Raw genomic sequence first — 17925 nt, 5'->3', positions numbered from 1 at the left:
AACTTACGTACTTTGGGAAGCAAGTGTGCTGATTTTTAAGAAAATGCTATTTTAAAACATATTCTATTGAAACCTAGTTGTCCCCGAATTTCTGCAGTGTGGAGCTGAACTGAAAGCACCAAATAACCTGTTTTTCTTTTTTAGTTTTTGCAAGATACGCTAGATGCGCTTTTTAACATAATGATGGAAATGTCAGACAATGAAACCTATGACTTCCTTGTGTTTGATGCGCTGGTAAGCAGTTAAGCATATTAACTAGTCTTTATTATCACAACTGTGTAGTTTTTGATATTTCACTATTATAAATAATTGTGATGAGTATCTTTCTGCATAAGTATTTGTATACATCTCTCTGGTTATTTTTTTATTCCTAGAAGTAAAATTAGAAACAGTTGACTTATATTCAAGGCCTTTATTTCTTTGTTTCCTGTTAGATTTTACTTTTTGACATACTTTCTCTTTCTCATTAGGGGAATCACTTTAGCTCTCTTTGAAATTGCCTAGTCATAAACCAGGAGATACCATTAACAAAGACGATTGTAGCTTGTTGTGTATGTGTGTGCTTGTGTGTTCATGCAAAGGAGACTGAATTCACAAGTCAGAGATGAGTGTTCATTTCATTGTGTACAATACACAACCCAGCAGACAGTTAAATTTGTCATACAAAATACTTAAACATACACCTGTTCCAAGAACTGAAATCATCCAGGCAAGGAGAGGTCATGTCAGGATCTGGGAAGGCCAGAAGTGGTGGTGGATTGGAGGAAGCTAACATATCCAAACCCAGCATCATTTTCTCTTTGTTGGGGTTAAAGTTCGGTGCAGAATTTTACCTAGATGTTGCAGGAAAGGAATATTAGGTCATTCGTCAGCTTGGAGAACTTGGTCAATTCAAGAAGTGGTCAGGGCATTGAAGCTAAGGATGTAAGATCAAGAGTCGGGGCCGGCCCCGTGGCCAAGTGGTTAAGTTCGCGCACTCTGCTTCGCCGGCCCAGGGTTTCACCAGTTTGGATCCTGGGTGCGGACATGGCACCGCTTATTAGGCCATACTGAGGTGGCATCCCACATGCCACAACTAGAAGGACCCACAACTAAAATATACAACTATGTACTGGGGGGATTTGGGGAGAAAAAGCAGACAAAAAAGAAAAAGAAGATTGGCAACAGTTGTTAACTCAGATACTAAACTTTAAAAAAAAAATCAAGAGAGGAGGTGCCCCCAGCTAAGATCATTCCTGGCCAGGTTTATGGGAAAGAGAGTCTGTGGTTATGGTTCTGTGGGACAGAGCAGCTGGCAGAGGGTGTATGTGGAAGTCCCTGGTGCCCTTTCTTCTGCACTATTCTGTTGCGAGTAGGTACAAAGTGCTTATTTGTCGATTATGCCCCTAAGAGCAATAGGAGTTAACCTATGAGGGCGAAATTGGGAGGCAAAAGTCTGGAGAGGTTCAGTTATTGGGAGCACTCACACTGCACCCAGGAGAAGGATGTCGCAGCACATTTCATCAGCTGCCTCCTTGGGTGAGAGTGTATTACTCCACAGGACCCTTCCTTATCTCCTCTCCCCTGTGCTATTTTCCTCCCTGGCTTACATTTCTTCTGCACCGAGACAGTAAGCTCTCTGAGGCCACGGATGCTGGCTTTTATTGGTGTCTTCACAGCATTTAGCACAGTGCCTGACACATACTAGTCTCTGTATTCATTTTAAATAAAAAGAATCCCCGAGACTTTGTTCAGCTCTGGAATAGTAAAGTAGGAATGCTACAAAAATGATTGAGAAAGAGAAGAAGGCACCAGGATGTTAAAATCCCGCTTGTTGACAGAGCGCCTAGAGGTTGTACAATGCTGCTATTCATATTTTTCACCTTTGGCAGGTATTTATTATCTCACTGATAGGCGACATCAAGTTCCAGCATTTTAATCCTGTCCTTGAAACCTACATTTACAAGCACTTCAGTGCCACTTTGGCGTATGTGTAAGTATGATTCAAGGGAACTCCGTGTGGTTGATTATTGGATTTGCACTCTTGGGGCTGGGCTGTTGAGAAACGAGAGGGGCATAAGCTGAGTAAAAGTGCCTCTGCATGCAGAACCTCGGTCTACGCCTCCTGGTGGGAAGAGAACCATCTAGTGTTCTAACCCTGGAAGAGGTATTAAGTTCAGGCCCTGCCTTCTGGAAAGTTATAGAAGAGATAAGACTATATTTCCTTAAGAATCCTCGATGTATATACGGGAGACATTGAAGCCATTAGGCACGCAATCAAGGCAGAGGACACACTCAGGATCCCAAGAGTTGGGTGTTGGTGGGTTAGCATGAGGCCGCAAGGGGATCAAACAGTGGGTTAAGCAAGACCAAGTCTGATAGAACTGAGGGTCATGTGCTCAACCCTCAACCCTACTCCACAAGTGTTTGTAGAATTTCTTACTTACAGGATATGGGAAGATCTAATTTTTCCTTGTTTTTGCATAAGAGGGAATGGTCTCTGCCTTTTCCGTAGTGCGGTCTCCTTTCTGTCTTTGCTTTATGAGCCCTTGACTAAGGAAAGCAGCTGATGTTCACTCTGCACTCTGCCCTGAAGTGCTCAGCTCCCCATGCACCGTGTGCGGCCTGTCACCCCACCCCCTTACACAATAATTTCAGCTATTGTGCACAGCAATGTGACAAGTAGTGACAGGAATGTCGTTAAGATTGGCAAAGATCTTTCTGACAATGGTTTATGCCAGATAATGCCAGTTGCTGCTGACTTATCTGTCAGGCTAGCTGCTGACCTGATCTGTCAGGTCAGGTCATTGATCCCTTGTGTCCTTTTAGGAGCTAAACAAGGAAGTTCTTGGTTTTATTTCCATGAAGGTCCAGAAATGTAACAAAACATAAGGGACATAGAAGAGGTGTCATGAAGCATAATCACCAACTAACACAATGGGTGTAATGCCCAGTGGATTGAGGAGGGGGCAGATACACCAGTCATAGGGTCCTTTCCACCCAGTAGCCATGCTTCCCAAATGGATGGTAGCTACGTTGAGGAAATCCTATCAGTGGGTCTTCGTTACACAGCCAAAAGCCACATTCCAGATGGTAGTAATCTGAGTTTGTTTGTAAGACTTGATCAATTCTACATATTTCCTGTGTGTTTTTCTTAATACTATGGAAACTCAGAACTTCCCAGAAGGAAAATTCAAGATATCCATGCCCTTGAATGTGTAGGTTAGCACGAGATTAAGACAGCCCCCGGTTCAAAGACTCTGGAAGGGCACAAGGGCACTCTAGTGTCCCTGAGCAGTTTTATCTGTTGGGATGTTCAGAACCCTGGGGGTTCTGTGGCCTCAGGTTGAGGTCCTCTTCCCACACTCAGTGAGGTTTCCAGCTGGCTCCATATTTATGGATCCCAAAGGACTTGGCAGATTGGAAGGAATTAGATTTCTTTTGAGTTGATCACCTTAGGCAGGCAATCCCTCCCTTACAGGAACATCTGAAGATGTCTGTCTACATATCAGAGATTAAAATATCCTCCGGATTTGAATCCCTTCAGCTCTTGCATTTCTTGATCCTTTTTAAGAAGGCTACAAAGGAAAAGAAACCATCCCCTATTTCTAAGCAGAAGGGATGCTCCAAACCTAGACCACAGTGAGGAAACTCAATTGCAAAGGAGTTGATTTCCCTGTTCTGGGCGTGTTCTAGGAGAGATAATTGTAGTTGTAACATCTTCCCCAATGTGCAGGTTCCCTTTCTCTATAGCACACCCCAAGTGTCGGAGTGCCACGTTGCCTCATTGATATTTGTCTCTTTCTCACCCTTTTAAGGAAACTCTCCAAGGTACTGAACTTTTATGTGGCTAATGCAGATGACTCCAGCAAGACAGAACTGCTCTTTGCTGCCTTGAAAGCTTTAAAGTACTTGTTCAGATTCATCATCCAATCTAGAGTGCTCTACCTGAGGTAATGGTATTAAGATGTTTGTGTGATCCATTCTCTCTTCGTATAGTTTTCCTTAATCTTCATGCTCGTGTTCAGCTCTCCAAGCTGAACTTGGCCACATTTCAGAACTTCAGGGCTGAAGGTGGAAGTGGACTATGAAACCTTAAGAGAAGGTCCATGCAAAGTCCTTTTGAATCAGCAGAATTTCTAGGCAGTAATGACAGAAGGGCTTAGGGATGCAGGTGGCTACAGAGTGCAGCTGGCTGGAGGCCTCTGTTGGCAACAGCAGCTCTGGAGAGGCAGGTTCCTGTGGCTAGATCGTATTTCAGGCAGCACAGAGCTCCATGATGGTGTGGGCGCACAAATCTAGGATCACGAGCTGTTGCCGGCGGGAGAGGGAGCGCAGTGGGGTTGTTTGGGGGAGGTGCTTCCTGAGGTGTGGGTTTCCTTGCTGACACCATGCTTAGCTACCTGGCTAAACCAAGACACAGAGAGACAATAATTCCCAGTTTGGGTTCCTAGAATAACAGCTCCATCAAAAATAAAAGAAAACAAGGAGAAGGAACTACCTTTTTTGTGAATGCCCCCAGCCCCAGTGCCGTCCCTACTGTTCAATAGGCGCTAGATTTCTAAACTATTAAAATATATTTCTAAGGCCGAAGGAAAAGGCCTGTAGATTTGAGTATGTGTATTTTTTAAAATTTGTGCATTTAAAAACCATAAACAGGCTGGCCTGGTCATGTAGTGGTTAAATTTGCATGCTCTACTTCAGCAGCCCGGGGTTCATGGGTTTGGATCCTGGGTGTGGATCTACACACCACTCATCAAGCCATGCTGTGGCGGTGTCCCAAATGCAAAATAAAGGGAGACTGGCACAGATGTTAGCTCAGTGACAATCTTCCTCACCAATAAGAAAAAAAGCCATAAACAAACTTAAAGGCTAACAATTAACCTGGAAAACTCACTTGTAACATGTAATACAGATCAAAGGTTAATAGCTTTACTGATTAAAAGCCTCTTATAAATCAACAAAACAGTGATAAATATCCTTAAACAATAGAAAACAAAAACGGATAATTTACAAAAGAGAAAATTTCAAATTGTTGATTAAATTTTTAAAAAATATTCATACTATCAAAATGCGGTATACACACATCATCTTTATCTACATATTGGTTAAAGAATAAAAGTTTTTATCCTTTGATGAGAATGGACAAAAATTGGCCCTATGTTTTAATGCTGATAGGAATATAAACTCTTAGGGACAGAAATTTGGCACCATGAATAAAAAGCAAAAAGGAAAAAACACACAAAAAGCAAAGAAAATATCACATTTGTCCAGTTATACCCCATCCAAAAATTTATCTAATTGAAGAAACCCCATCAGGTATGAACAAAGATGAATGTTAATGTATGTATGTTGAGCCCTTTCAAATGTAGGGCATCTTAACAAGGAAGGATGACCATGATAGGTTCTTAAATAATTCAGGCAGAAGACATAAGAGCAATATGATCCCATTTCAAAAAGAGCACAGGTTTGGAAACTAGATAAATAACATGCTGAAATTTTAATAGGAGTAAAACTGTAGGTAAGAAATTTTTAAGTAGGTTTATTTTTATTCTGTCTGCATTTTTAAAGTTTCTGTAATGAATCTGTACATTTTTAGTTTGTAAGAACGTTTAATGACTTAAACGTTCAGCTGGGTGGATGACAATCCCACTTCCCCAGTGGAAGTGAGCAGGCTTTACCGGCGGAGTTTGACACAGTCTCTGTGGGCTCCTCCTCAGACATTCCAGAACAGTTCGTTCCTTGTGTTTTGTCATTAAGTTAAATTTCCACACATTCAGAGCAGTTAGGGCGTGGGGTGTCCTCCTGAGGGCACGTTCCCTTACTTAAGAGTTTGTTTCTCTAGCAAACTCTGATATCTAGCAATAAAATCATCATAAAACCATAGAAGGAAAACCTTAATTTATGAAATGAAAAAATAGTTGATTCGGTAGTTCTGTTGCCCTTTGTAGTGTTGCAGTGTATCCAGGCTGTCGTTTCTGACATCACATGGGATGATAACAATGGAAAAGCCAAGATTAACCCCTAAAATTAACCAAGAGAGTCCTGTCGAACTTAGTCCCTGATGGCCTGCTTATGGTTATTTGCCCCCTTGATGTTTTCTCAGGAAAGAAGAGCTGGATCTGGGAAAGAGAGTCTGGCAATCTACATTCTCTGATTGCTGAGCTCTGATGGACACATCAGTTTACTGTCCCTGTCTGGGCCTGCAGATGAAATGTCACCTGTCCCCCACGCCCCCATTGCCCTCGTTGGAGCTTAAGTTTCCCTCTGAGCTCGTTACCTGGCTGGAGTTTACCTCAATTAGGGAGACACCTAGGGAAAGTTAAAACTGTAAATTGCCCACAGTAGGACATTAAGAAGCTTGATCTTAATCCTCAGTCTCATATAAGTCCCTTTTTGAAAGTCACATACATAGGGTGCCAGGTATTGTTCTGGGTGCTGGGGATCCAGCAGCAGACAAGACAAGGTTGCTGCTCTGCCAGTGCTTGTGGGTTACGTGGAGGCCAGGGAAGCAGATAGTAAAGAAAGAAACCAGTAAGGTCATTTCAGATAGAGAAGGGCTAGCGGGGGAGGCGCAGATGTGAGTGACGGGGAATGCTGCCTGCGCTGAGCTGGTGGCAGAAGGCTCTCTGGGAGCTGGCATTTGAGTTGGGACTGAAAGACGAGGAGGTGGCCTCTGAAGGCCTCAGGGAACAGGAGAAGGAGCAGGAACTGTAAGGAAAGGGCCCTGTGGGGGGCACCAAGTGTGGCATGTGTGAGGAATCGGGAGAAGCCAGTGTTCCTGGAGCCTAGGGAACAAGGATGGGAGAGTGGGGCCTGGCAGGCAAATGACAAATGATGTGGGGCTTTACAGGCCCTAGTGAGGAGGTTGGATTTTGTTCCGAGTGCGGTGGGAAGCCGCTGATGGGTTTCAGTTAGAGAAGCAGTACAATCTGGCCTACGCTTAATGATCATCTCATGTCTTGGGTGGAAAATGGATTATTGAGGGTTGAGTGAGCCTCAGGTGACCACTCACTAGGCTTCAGTGTGAGGAATGGTGGCTCTGTCTCCGAGGAGGGGGAGAGAGGGGGCTGCTTTGTGGGGAGGAGATTTAGGACTTGCTGTGTGATTTGGTGGGAGAATGAGAGAAAGGGAAGCATCATAGGTAACTTCTGGGTTTTGGATGCCATTTGCTGAGTCTTGGAAATCTAAAAGATGAGCAGGAAGATCAAGTGAATTCTGTTCTGGGTATGTTAATTTTGAGAAACTTGGTGGAATAAATTGCAAATGAAGTTCTTTTCTTGTTCTGTAAAATGGATGAGTTGAGAATAACCAGTATCCCTCTGACTGAAGAATTTTCTCAGAGGAGTTGGTATTCCATGAATACCATATACAGTACCAGCAAATGGAGGGCACGAATTTAAATCCGTATGTGCGTGTGTGTGTGTGTGTGAGAGTGTACACAGTTCTGAATTCAAGCTATCCGTTCTCTTGATCACTGGGCAGTAAAGTTGCCGCCCAGTGTATGTGCACTTGTACTACAATTTGGGGCTTTTGTGTTTCTGAGAACCAAAACCTCCCAATTTCTACTTACGAGAAAGAACTAACTTCAGTTGGTGGACAGATCTTGAAGACAAGCAAAATACTTGAATCAAAACAAGCACGAATCAGTGAAGACTAAGGGGCCCTGTGTCCTGGGAGGCCCCTGTGGAGGGCAGGTCAGCACCAGCGCGGCCAGTGCAGTGACTGCAGTGGCACCAACTGGGCTCGCATGCTGGCCTGGTTCAGAACGTTTCTGGTTAAGGAGCTTCTCTACCCCTTGTCTGAAACTTCAACTCAGATGGTTAGGGCTCGATTAGATGAGACAGAATGATTAGAGTGACGCAGGAAAGGAGGACAAGGGACACGAGAAAGAGTGATGCCAGAGGATAAAATGTGGCAAGCATGGGGTGTCAGGGGAGTTAGCTGGGAGGAGTCCCTCGCTTATTGGACATTCTGCTAAGGAGCTGAGGAAGGCGGGCGTGCGGTAGGGCTCGTCTGCTGCTTCAGGCAAGGCAGCTCCCCTCCATGCCGGAAATGCCCACAGACCACTAAGATGGAGGACAGTCCCAAGACTGTGGCCTTCACAGCCTCAGGGGAGTGCTTCCTGACGGGCTGGTCATAGGGGACCAGTTGGAGAACTCTGTGGTAGGGCTTTACATATAAATGACAACCCCGCCTTTGCCCAGCTGGTAGTCTCTTCTCCCCCCTGGAACCATCTTCGAGCACCCTGTGCCTTCTTTTTGCTTGATTTGAAGCAGTGAGAGGCCTGGGCCTCCAGCATTGTTTAGGCTGAAAATCTATTTGAAAATTTCTTTTAAAGATGGAAAATCTGACTGTTTTTCTCTTTTTCCTGTGAAGATTTTATGGCCAAAGTGAAGATGGAGATGAATTTAATAATTCGATCCGCCAGTTATTTCTTGCTTTCAATACGCTAATGGACATGCCCCTGGAGGAAGCTGTCAAGATCAAGGTCAGCGTGGCGTCATCATGGGTGACTCTTTCAATGCTTTTGGTGAGGATGTTCTGGGACAGCACAGAACTGGCCACGATGGGAGAGAAACTTAGTGAATCATAGCATGGAAAGCTGGAGAATTTCAGAGTGACTTATAGAAAGTAAAGGGAAAACCTTGTGTTTTAAGTTTTACATACATTAGTATTTTTCAAATATCAGTCTGCCAAAGCCAAGTGACCCTTTTAGATGTCCCTTGAATGGCTTTTGTGGCTGCTGTGAATTCAGCCAGTTGATCCTGATGATGTTACAGGCGGCAGGTTTTCATTCTTCGTTCTCTCTTTTATCTCAGAAGCCCAAAGTCACCATCATTTTGATCATTATCAATTTTTAATGTAAAATACATAATCTGTGAAGACTCAAAAGTTGAACTTTAGTTTATTCCTTGCTCTTTATGGCAACTTTATGAGGGAGACATCGAGATTTTAGCTACCTTCTTAGACAGAAAAATGAATTCCAAATAGACAGTGCCTGTTGGTAATGAAGACAAAAACCTGTGCCTCCTGACTTTCAGGAAAAAGATTTTGGAGGTCTCGTGTCGCAACCTCAGCTCTCCTCTCCATTCAGGAGCATCTGTGTCCAGTTCCCTGTTTAAGATCCAGCACAGCCTTTTCTTGCTGGCTTCAAGTGGTACATTTTGTATTTATCCTGCGTGGCAACTGAATTTCCCTTTGGTGTTTTTCTTACAGGGGGCAGCTTTGAAGTACCTTCCTAGCATAATTAATGACGTCAAGCTTGTTTTCGATCCTGTTGAGCTCAGGTAAATAGCAAAAAACTTCTGCTTCTTGACTTTAAAAGAAAAGTAGCTTTGTTTGCCTGGGGCCAGGGCTGCTGCGCGTGCTGCTCTTCCTCTGGTATGTATTAACTGAACACCTTTTTGTGCTCAGTGCTGTGGAAGATATAAAGGAAGACACAAAGCCTGCCTCCGAGAGAGGTTTGCACTTTCTCTGGGGAAACAAGACCTGCAGACATAAAATTAACTACAGAAGAAAGATATAATAATATGTTTCTAGCCCTATACCTACGTACCCCAGGAATGCAAAGCCAGATGGCGATCGACACTGGGATAGAGTTAGCCAGAAAAGGATTTTGCAGAAGTGGAGCCTTAAGGCAGGTCTGCACAGCAGTGCTGGACCCGCCTGTGCTCGGGCAGGTTGAGCAGAGTCAGCTCCAGGGCTGAGCCCTGTCGTGAGCGTGGACACCGCCTCTCCTTTGCTTCCTAAAGACAGACTCTCAGGTCATTCGGGAGAGAATCCCAGATCCACCTCTGCACGCCTGGATCTCAGAGCACAGGGGCCTAGTGTAATGACACCTGCCACTTGGCAGAAGGGAAACACTAACCCCTGGGGTTTCTCTTCCAGTGTGCTCTTCTGCAAGTTCATTCAGAGCATTCCTGACAACCAGTTAGTTCGCCAGAAACTTAACTGCATGACCAAGATAGTGGAGAGCAATCTTTTCCTGCAGTCAGGTAAGGCTCCTCCAGAACTGCTGCTTACGGAAGTTCCAGCCCTGCTGCTGCCTCAGCCAACACCCGCCTTTTCTCTTTTTTACGTCAATAATGTCCTTCCTAGTTGTTTGTTGGTACTTAAGGACCTCCTGGGAAACCAGTTTTGAGGAGAAGGTGAAGTCAGTTCAATATGTCCAATAGTTCCTAAAAGAGCAAAATTGTGTGATCTTTAATCTTTAATTAGAACAATCGAGTGTTGCTTTACTCAGAGAACTTGATTCTCAAAATTGGAATCCCAGAAAGAGAGGTAAGCAGGAAGGACGGTCCTTTGAAACAAACGCATCTTCTTCAACCTCTGCTTGTTGCATAACCTCAGAAACCAGGCGGCGGGGCCTTGGGCAGCAGTGTGCTGGGTGCCGCTTGTACGGCTCAGGAGAGCTAATTATGTGCATCTCTTCGCAACTCTGTGCTCAGTCATGTCACTTTAGTAGCTGAAAAGTGACCATGTGCAGATATTTACACCAGGGAAATTGGTAAATACAATAAATCAGAGGTTTTTTGGGGAGGGTGGAAGGGAGCCCTATTATGAGCGTACTGCTGGGAGTTGAGGGGGACACGACGGGAGAAAACTCTTAACTGATAAAAGATCTTTCATTTTATAACTAGAGTTAAGCATGTAGCCACAACGTCTGCATCAGTGTGCTCCTGTTCCGAAGTTGGTATGGGGAAGAGGTCTAATGCCTCGTCTCTCCCCAGTAACCCACGACTTGCTAGAATGGGGCAGTGGTGGGAACTTCTTTTGGAGTTACCGCCAGGTTAGGAAGCTCAGAGGGTGACCTCCTGCTGTGTGGATTGCTTGGAGGGTTTGAGGATCTCAGGGCTTGTCAGAAATAGGGAAAAGCTTGTGGTTTGTTGGTGTGAGAACCTTCTGGCCCTGCCCTGGCTAGTTGTGTAACTGTGGACAGATAAGTGACCTCTGAGTCTCAGTTTCCATTTGTGGAAGGAAGGTCTTGAACTAGACCAAATCAGAAGCCTCTTTGGGTTCTGACGTTTCTGTCGCTATGAATTCGTGCTTAGAATTTCAGCTGTTACAAGGACATAGTTGGAGGTAGTGCAAAAAGCTAGTGAGTGCTAAGTAGAAAACAGAAGATTATTACACATCTTAATATGGCATGATAATCTCTGCCTCTAAGGATGCAGAAAGGATAAATGAGATGATAAAGATGGGGTGTTTGAGCACAAGAGCAAGCAGGCACTAGTTAGTTCCAATTAGAAGACATATTCTCACTATTAACAACCATTTCTGTTAGCAACCAGAATATCTGGACTCATCATCATAATGTTTTAAGATGGTGAAGATCCCAGCAGGAAGACACAGTAGAGAGATAATACCTTACCTTACGAAGTCCACATGGCTGCAAAAACATGAGCAGGAGGTCTGGCAGACACTTTGAAATGTACTAGTGAACCTCAGTATTTATGGGAATTTTAGAGTAAATTTTCTCCATTAGGCAGAAAATTTCAAAAGAAATTTTTTTAAGTGTATAACTTGCTTAGTGTATTAGTTTTCTATGACTTATCTTTCAAGTATCGAATTGGCATTTTTGAAAAAATCAAAGATGGGCCGGCCCAGTGATGTAGTGAAGTTCCTGTGCTCGGCTTTGGCGGCCCAGCGTTCACGGGTTCAGATCCCGGGGACGGACCTACACACCACTCATCAAACGGTGATGTGGCAGACATCCCACATACAAAATAGAGGAAGACTGGCACAGATGTTAGCTCAGGGCCAATCTTCGTCACACACACACACACACACACACACACAAAAGCTAAAGAAATTGTTAAATACTTTAAACATTCTGTGACTTGTATCTATGATAAGTGTAGTTTTCTTAGTTTTTAAAATCCAGTTACAGGGCTGAAGTTCCGTGCCTAAAATTGTGTGCTCCTCGTGGCCTGGAGGGACTCTGGCCCCCCACAGGGTGGGGTCAGAGCTCGGAGCTGTGGGAAGGGGCAGACAGATTGGCAGGGAGGAGCCGGGTGGTTCAGGAGGTGACGCTGCGGCTGCTGAGCTGTCTTCGTTTTCTCTCTCAGAGTGCAGAGACGTGCTGCTGCCACTGCTCATAGACCAGCTCAGCGGCCAGTTAGACGACAACTCCAGCAGGCCTGACCCTGAGGCGAGCTCGCAGCTTCTGAGCAACATCCTGGAAGTGCTGGACAGGAAGGATGTGGTGAGCGAATTGTCACTGATGCAGACCACAGCATGCACTGCACTGGTCCCTTTGCCTGGGACAAGAATGCCTCCCTGGCCTCCTGGTCTCAGGGCGTGGCCCAGGCAGTTTAGAAGCTGGTGCTGGGGCAGGCTGCACCATTTCAGAGGTGATCGGAGGGGCTTCTCCTTGCTGGAGCCTGCTGTGCACATGTAGGTCAGGGAGAGTTCTGCTTACCGCTGGGCCTGCTCCTGGCTGGTTTTCCTGGCTTGACCATCACTGAGGTCCCTGTGAGGACTTTTAGGAACCAGAGCTGTGCTTAGACTTTTTGCATATACACCTCTATCCTCTTATACCTCTGGCACCTGACAACTGTTGGTGTCCCTGAGCTGCTGAGAAGTTCTCATTTTTATATTCTCTCTGACACTGATCCTTCCATCTGGAGCCTAGCGGAAGTTATGTATTTTCTTATCTTACCTCATCTCTGTAACCTGAGCACCCCGCCCTCCGAAAATCCTGGGGCTGACCCTGCCTGGATTGGCCATGTTCTGGAGACAGCACAGCCTGCAACCTCAGGCATGGCCTCTGTTCAAGAGGCCGAAGAACTCTGTAGAGTGTGTCCTCTTGAGCACAAAACATAGTCACCACCCCCATGATGGCTCAGACATTCCCCGCAGCATAGGGAAGTCACCCTTGGTTTTGCCTAAGCCCTTAGTCTTACCAATATCTTTAGATTCGGTTCTGCTAAAAAACATGGAGAACACTGCCGCTTTCCCATGGCTAAGTCCTCAGCTCCCTGCTTGAGATCCACCCCAGTTTAGGCGTCGTCTCTGCCGCAGAAGTCCGGGAAGACGCCACTGCTCTTGTTACCTACTCTCCCCCTTGTCTCTTCCCTTCCCTGAGCCCCTATGGCCCACCTTACTATTTGTACTATTTATTTGATATTTATTAATTATAGATGATTGCTTTTTTTGCTTAAACCACTTTATAAAATGGAATAAATTTTCCCGAGGAATTTTGTGATTTGAGATTTGATTCCCAACTAAGGACTTTGCAGCAAATAAATAATTGTGACCAATTATGTCATAATGACAGTAGTATTTTTAAAAAGTAGCTCTTATGACTCAGTAATTAAAATAGTAAAATGAAGCTCCAAGCCCTGTAAGTTTTGTACCAATGTACTAGGCTGTTTGGTTTGGTTGGGGCTCCATGTGTATATGATCCAGAGTTAACCTGAAACATAGGAATGAGGCCCTTTGGTTTCCACTCCCAGTATTACCTCTCTGTAACTCTGTATCCTTAAGCGCATCTCATGGTGTCTCAATTTCCCATTCAATCCTATGGAGAAATTGTTCTAGATGACCTCTTAGGTCTCTTCCACTTCCGATCCTGTTTTTTAATATATAGTATCTCTGCCCACCTTCTGACCACATAGAAGGACTCTTCAGAAATGACTTGAATGAAAGTATTTGTGTCCTGTTCTCGGAGATTTAATTGGCTTTTAAATAATATATATATTTTTTTGTCTTCCCAATAATGTTCCCTCTGATGAGCAGAGGCATTCAAAAGTATTGATTTTGGAGCTCTGTTAGAGTAGTAAATTAAGTAATTTTTTGGTGGTGATGATAATGGTACTTTTCCCCCATCATAAGCATCTTTGAATGTACCAACTAATTCCCTATGTCTTCTCGTATCTTCTCCTCTCCTCAGTTAAGTCCAGGCTCTGATTACTGACATTGATTCCTGTGCCTTTTTTGATAGTCCGGGATCCCCTCCTCTTCTCCCACAGCCATGTCCTCGAACTGTCTTTGTTTTTGAAAGTCCAGCTGCAGCGAGCATCTCCGTGAAGTTGTTCTTGGTGCCGTCCTGCCCAGTGCCCGCACTCAGCTAGTTGCCTTCATGCTGTCCTCTCGTCTCTTTTCAGGCTCTTATCGTTTTGTACCTTGAGTTATGAATTCTGTTCACAAATACTAATTCCACAGCTGCTATGCTTCGGGCACTGTGATAGGCCTAAGAACATAGCCATGAACAAGAGAAGCGAGCACCCTGCCCGCATGGAGCTGACCTTCTAGTGGGATCTTTGGGGTTTGCCTCTTTATATTCATGTTCCAGCTCTCCTGCTGGAGTGTAAATCTCTTAAGGGCTCAGAGAATGCCTGATTCATTTTCATACCTCCACACGGGGCCCCACACAGGATTTACACACCTAGTGAGGTTGACAGTGTGGAATTGATGAGTAAGTGGAGGTGAAAACAGCATCAACAGGAGAGGCAGGTTTTATGAATCTCTTGAAGCAAGTAAATAAATAATAAGAAGCCAGGAAGGAAAGAAGGGAGGGAGAGAGAGGGGAAGCTAAGAGTACTTGATGTTCTAATAAAGCTACATGTAGCAATGATTTAGGTATTTGAAGCATTAAGCAGGAGTTTCAGAATATCTATCATGTAGCAAGAATGGATAAAGGCTTTGAAAAGTCAAGTTGAATATTGAGCCAAATGAGTAACATCAAACCACAAAAAAGGAAAGAAGGAAGAATAAAGAATAAACTTTTTTTTTTTTGAGGAAGATTAGGCCTGAGCTAACTACTGCCAGTCCTCCTCTTTTTGCTGAGGAAGACTGGCCCTGAGCTAACATCCGTGCCCATCTTCCTCTACTTTATATGTGGGACGCCTGCCGCAGCATGGCTTGCCAAGCGGTACCATGTCCGCACCCGGGATCCAAACCAGCAAATCCCGGGCTGCCGAAAAGCGGAACGTGCGCACTTAACTGCTGTGCCACTGGGCCGGCCCCAAGAATAAACATGTAAGAGCCACTGTTGTCTACATCAACCCAACTCATTCCTATAAGGGAACCTTTTCGTTTATTTATTTATTTATTTTTTACAGCTATGAAAACCGAAGCTCAACAAGGTTAAATAATTGCTCATGGTCACACATGACAGAGTCAAAATATAAACCCCCCCCCGTTAGTCTGCTCAGGCTGCCAAAACGAAGTACCGTAGGCTGGGGGCTTAAAGAACAGATATTTATTTCTCACAGTTCTGGAGGCTGGAAGTCCAAGGTCAGGGTGCTGGTGTGGTGGGTTCCTGGTGAGGACCCTCCTCCTGGCCTACGGACGGCCACCTTCTCGCTATGGCCTCACACGGCCTTTCCTTGTGGAGAGAAAGAAAGGGCAAACTCTAGCGTCTCTTCTTATAAGGACACTAATCCCTTCAGACAAGGGCAGTGCCTTCATGACCTAATTGCCTCTGAAGGCCCCATCTCCAAAGACCATCGCCTTAGGCGTTAGAGCTTCAACACACGACTTTTGAACCACAAACTTTCAGTCTATAACAATATCCTTGATTTGAATTTCTTGTTTGTTTTTCTTTCTCCAACACAGAAGTTGGCAAGAACTGTATATTTTGCCTTTATTTCCCGTAAACCTGCCTAACTGTCCTGGGCTACCTGATCTGCTCAGCGTCAGGACCGAGCACCTCATGCTAATGGGGGTCTCCCCAAAACTGTGTTGAGTCGGTGGCCATGGTGAGCTCTCAGTGAGCCCGGATGGTCTGGGCTATTAGGGAGGCCTTCTCCTCTGCATCCCCACACTCATCTTTTAAATGTTATAACTGATTATTTTCAACGGATTCCTTAGTAACATTATGTATTATTCCGTGAAACCGTTTTTCCCTTTTGGACAAGAGATTGCTTTGTAGGAAAGAGCCAGAAGGAGTCAGAGAGAAAACTCATCTGCCCAAGTTTCCTTAAGAAAAGTGAAGCTGAGGCAGAAGAAGTGGTGTCAGTTCCTGTGTTTCCCCTCAGGGCCCCACGGCGATGCACATACAGCTGATAATGGAACGGCTGCTGAGAAGGATCAACCGGACCGTGATTGGGATGAGCCGACAGTCTCCCCACATCGTAAGTACTGCTTCAGGGGGCCACGCTGCCATCGCTGCTTCTCAGTGTCCCGCCTGCCCACTGGGGGGCTCTGGCGGCCAGCATCCGGAGACCAAATTCACGCAGACCCTCACATTGCAGTTTACTGTCTCTGCCTGCATGCCATGCGGCGTAGCTCCCTCGGGAAATGAGTGGAGTCTAGAACTTTTCAACCCCTTCCCCATAATGGGTGACCCTGGGTCATAACTGTGAGCAGATCTTGATTCTGACACTAATTTTCTCTTGAGGGAAGATACTCCAACAGGGTGAGAGGGGAGGCTAATGGAGTCAAGTTATTAAGGATCCCGTAAATACGAAGCATGTGGATGCATTCTTGAAAAGTCCTGTTCGTATCAAAGGTTGAAGAAAAGACTGTTATAATGCATTAAAGGAGAGACCCACTGAGGCAAGCAGGCACCCTAGGTAGACTGAGAACTCGGCCCCCATTTGACCTTATACTCTTTAAATATTTGTTTAATATTTTATTTAAGGAAAATAGGAGCCTTGATGAGCAGAAAATGAAGGGTTTTGGTGGGTGCATTCAGCATTTCCTCTATTATCTCAGTAATTTAGTTCTAGTTCTCAATATATACAAGCTCTGTCTGGATCCACCCTCCTTAGAGTGATAATAGTAACAGTATTAGAACTTCCTGCTGTATGATGATGATAGTAGTAGTCATTAGCTGATTTTTTAAATTCTTTTGTGCCAGAAACTATTTTAAGCACTTGTGTCTCATTGAAAGCTCATGCCAATCCTGTTAGGTAGTTCTTTCATTAGCTCCATTTTTCAAATGAGGAAACACGCACAGAGAGGTTAAGAAACCTGCCCAAGGTTACACGACTGCCAGGTGGTTGAGTTGGGTTAGGACTCAGGCAGCCAGCCTGGCTGCAGAGTCTGCATGTCGTCAACCATCCCCATCCCCAAGCAGCTTATCAGATTAGGTTTCCAGCTATGCAGTGGACGGTCGTCATGAGAGGAATTCTGATACATGTAGTCTTGCCCCTACATCTTCTCTCCACTGATGTTTAGTGTAGATGGGTGCCCTGGGATACTGTCCAGCCCTTTCGGTTCAAAGGGGAAACAAACCTTTTAAAGAACTTGTGATTAGCATGCTTTTAGAAATGTCAGTGTTGCTCTGGCCTCTTATTCTCCATCTACTGTGTCTAATACAGATAAAAAGGATGATTGAGGGGCCAGCCCGGTGGCCAAGTGGTTAAGTTCATATGCTCCACTTCGGCTGCCCAGGGTTTCACCGGTTTGGATCCTGGGCGTGGATCTGGCATGGCTCATCGAGCCATGTTGAGGCGGCGTCCCATAAAACTATGATATACAACTGTGTACAGGGGGACTTCGGGGGGAAGAAGAAGAAAAAAAAGAAGATTGGCAACAGATGTTACTCAGGTGCCAATCTTCAAATAAATAAATAAATAAATTCCATATGGAATGAAAGGTTGAATGTAAAAAAAATTAAAGCATAAGGCAACTAGAAGAAAATATGAATGAATGTATACCTATTTCTGAAAGAAAATGGATTCATGAATTTTTAAAAATTGAAAGGATACTATAAAAGAAAAAAACTAGAGTTTACTTGGTAAAAAATTTATATGTGAAAATATATTTATATGTGAAAATATATTTATATGTGCAAATTAAATGTCAAGCACAAAACTAAAAATTAGAGCTGGCCCCATGGCCGAGAGGTTTAAGTTTGCGCTCTCTGCTTTGGCGGCCCAGGGTTTCGCCGGTTCAGATCCTGAGCCCGGACATGGCACCACTCATCTAGCCACGCTGAGGTGGCATCCCACATGCTACAACTAGAAGGACCCACAACTAAAATAGACAACT

At 44.7% G+C, this 17925-nt stretch overlaps 1 protein-coding gene across 5 annotated transcripts in view; it reads left to right on the top strand.

Moving 5' to 3' along the window:
• Positions 1 to 17925, top strand: part of DOCK5 (dedicator of cytokinesis 5) — a 207442-nt gene that overhangs the window by 127673 nt on the left and 61844 nt on the right. For all 5 annotated transcript variants that reach the window (XM_014830495.3, XM_070505184.1, XM_070505186.1 and 2 more), the window contains 8 exons: positions 145 to 234; positions 1872 to 1972; positions 3798 to 3932; positions 8359 to 8470; positions 9199 to 9269; positions 9871 to 9977; positions 12051 to 12187; positions 15966 to 16061. In XM_014830495.3, coding sequence (XP_014685981.2) covers positions 145 to 234; positions 1872 to 1972; positions 3798 to 3932; positions 8359 to 8470; positions 9199 to 9269; positions 9871 to 9977; positions 12051 to 12187; positions 15966 to 16061 — 849 coding nt within the window. The remainder of the gene's footprint in view (positions 1 to 144; positions 235 to 1871; positions 1973 to 3797; positions 3933 to 8358; positions 8471 to 9198; positions 9270 to 9870; positions 9978 to 12050; positions 12188 to 15965; positions 16062 to 17925) is intronic.

This window comes from Equus asinus, chromosome 3 (genome assembly GCF_041296235.1).
Source record: "Equus asinus isolate D_3611 breed Donkey chromosome 3, EquAss-T2T_v2, whole genome shotgun sequence".
NCBI lineage: Eukaryota > Metazoa > Chordata > Mammalia > Perissodactyla > Equidae > Equus > Equus asinus.
The sequence above is the reverse complement of the archived record's forward strand: the minus strand, read 5'-3'. Positions and strand labels throughout refer to the sequence as shown.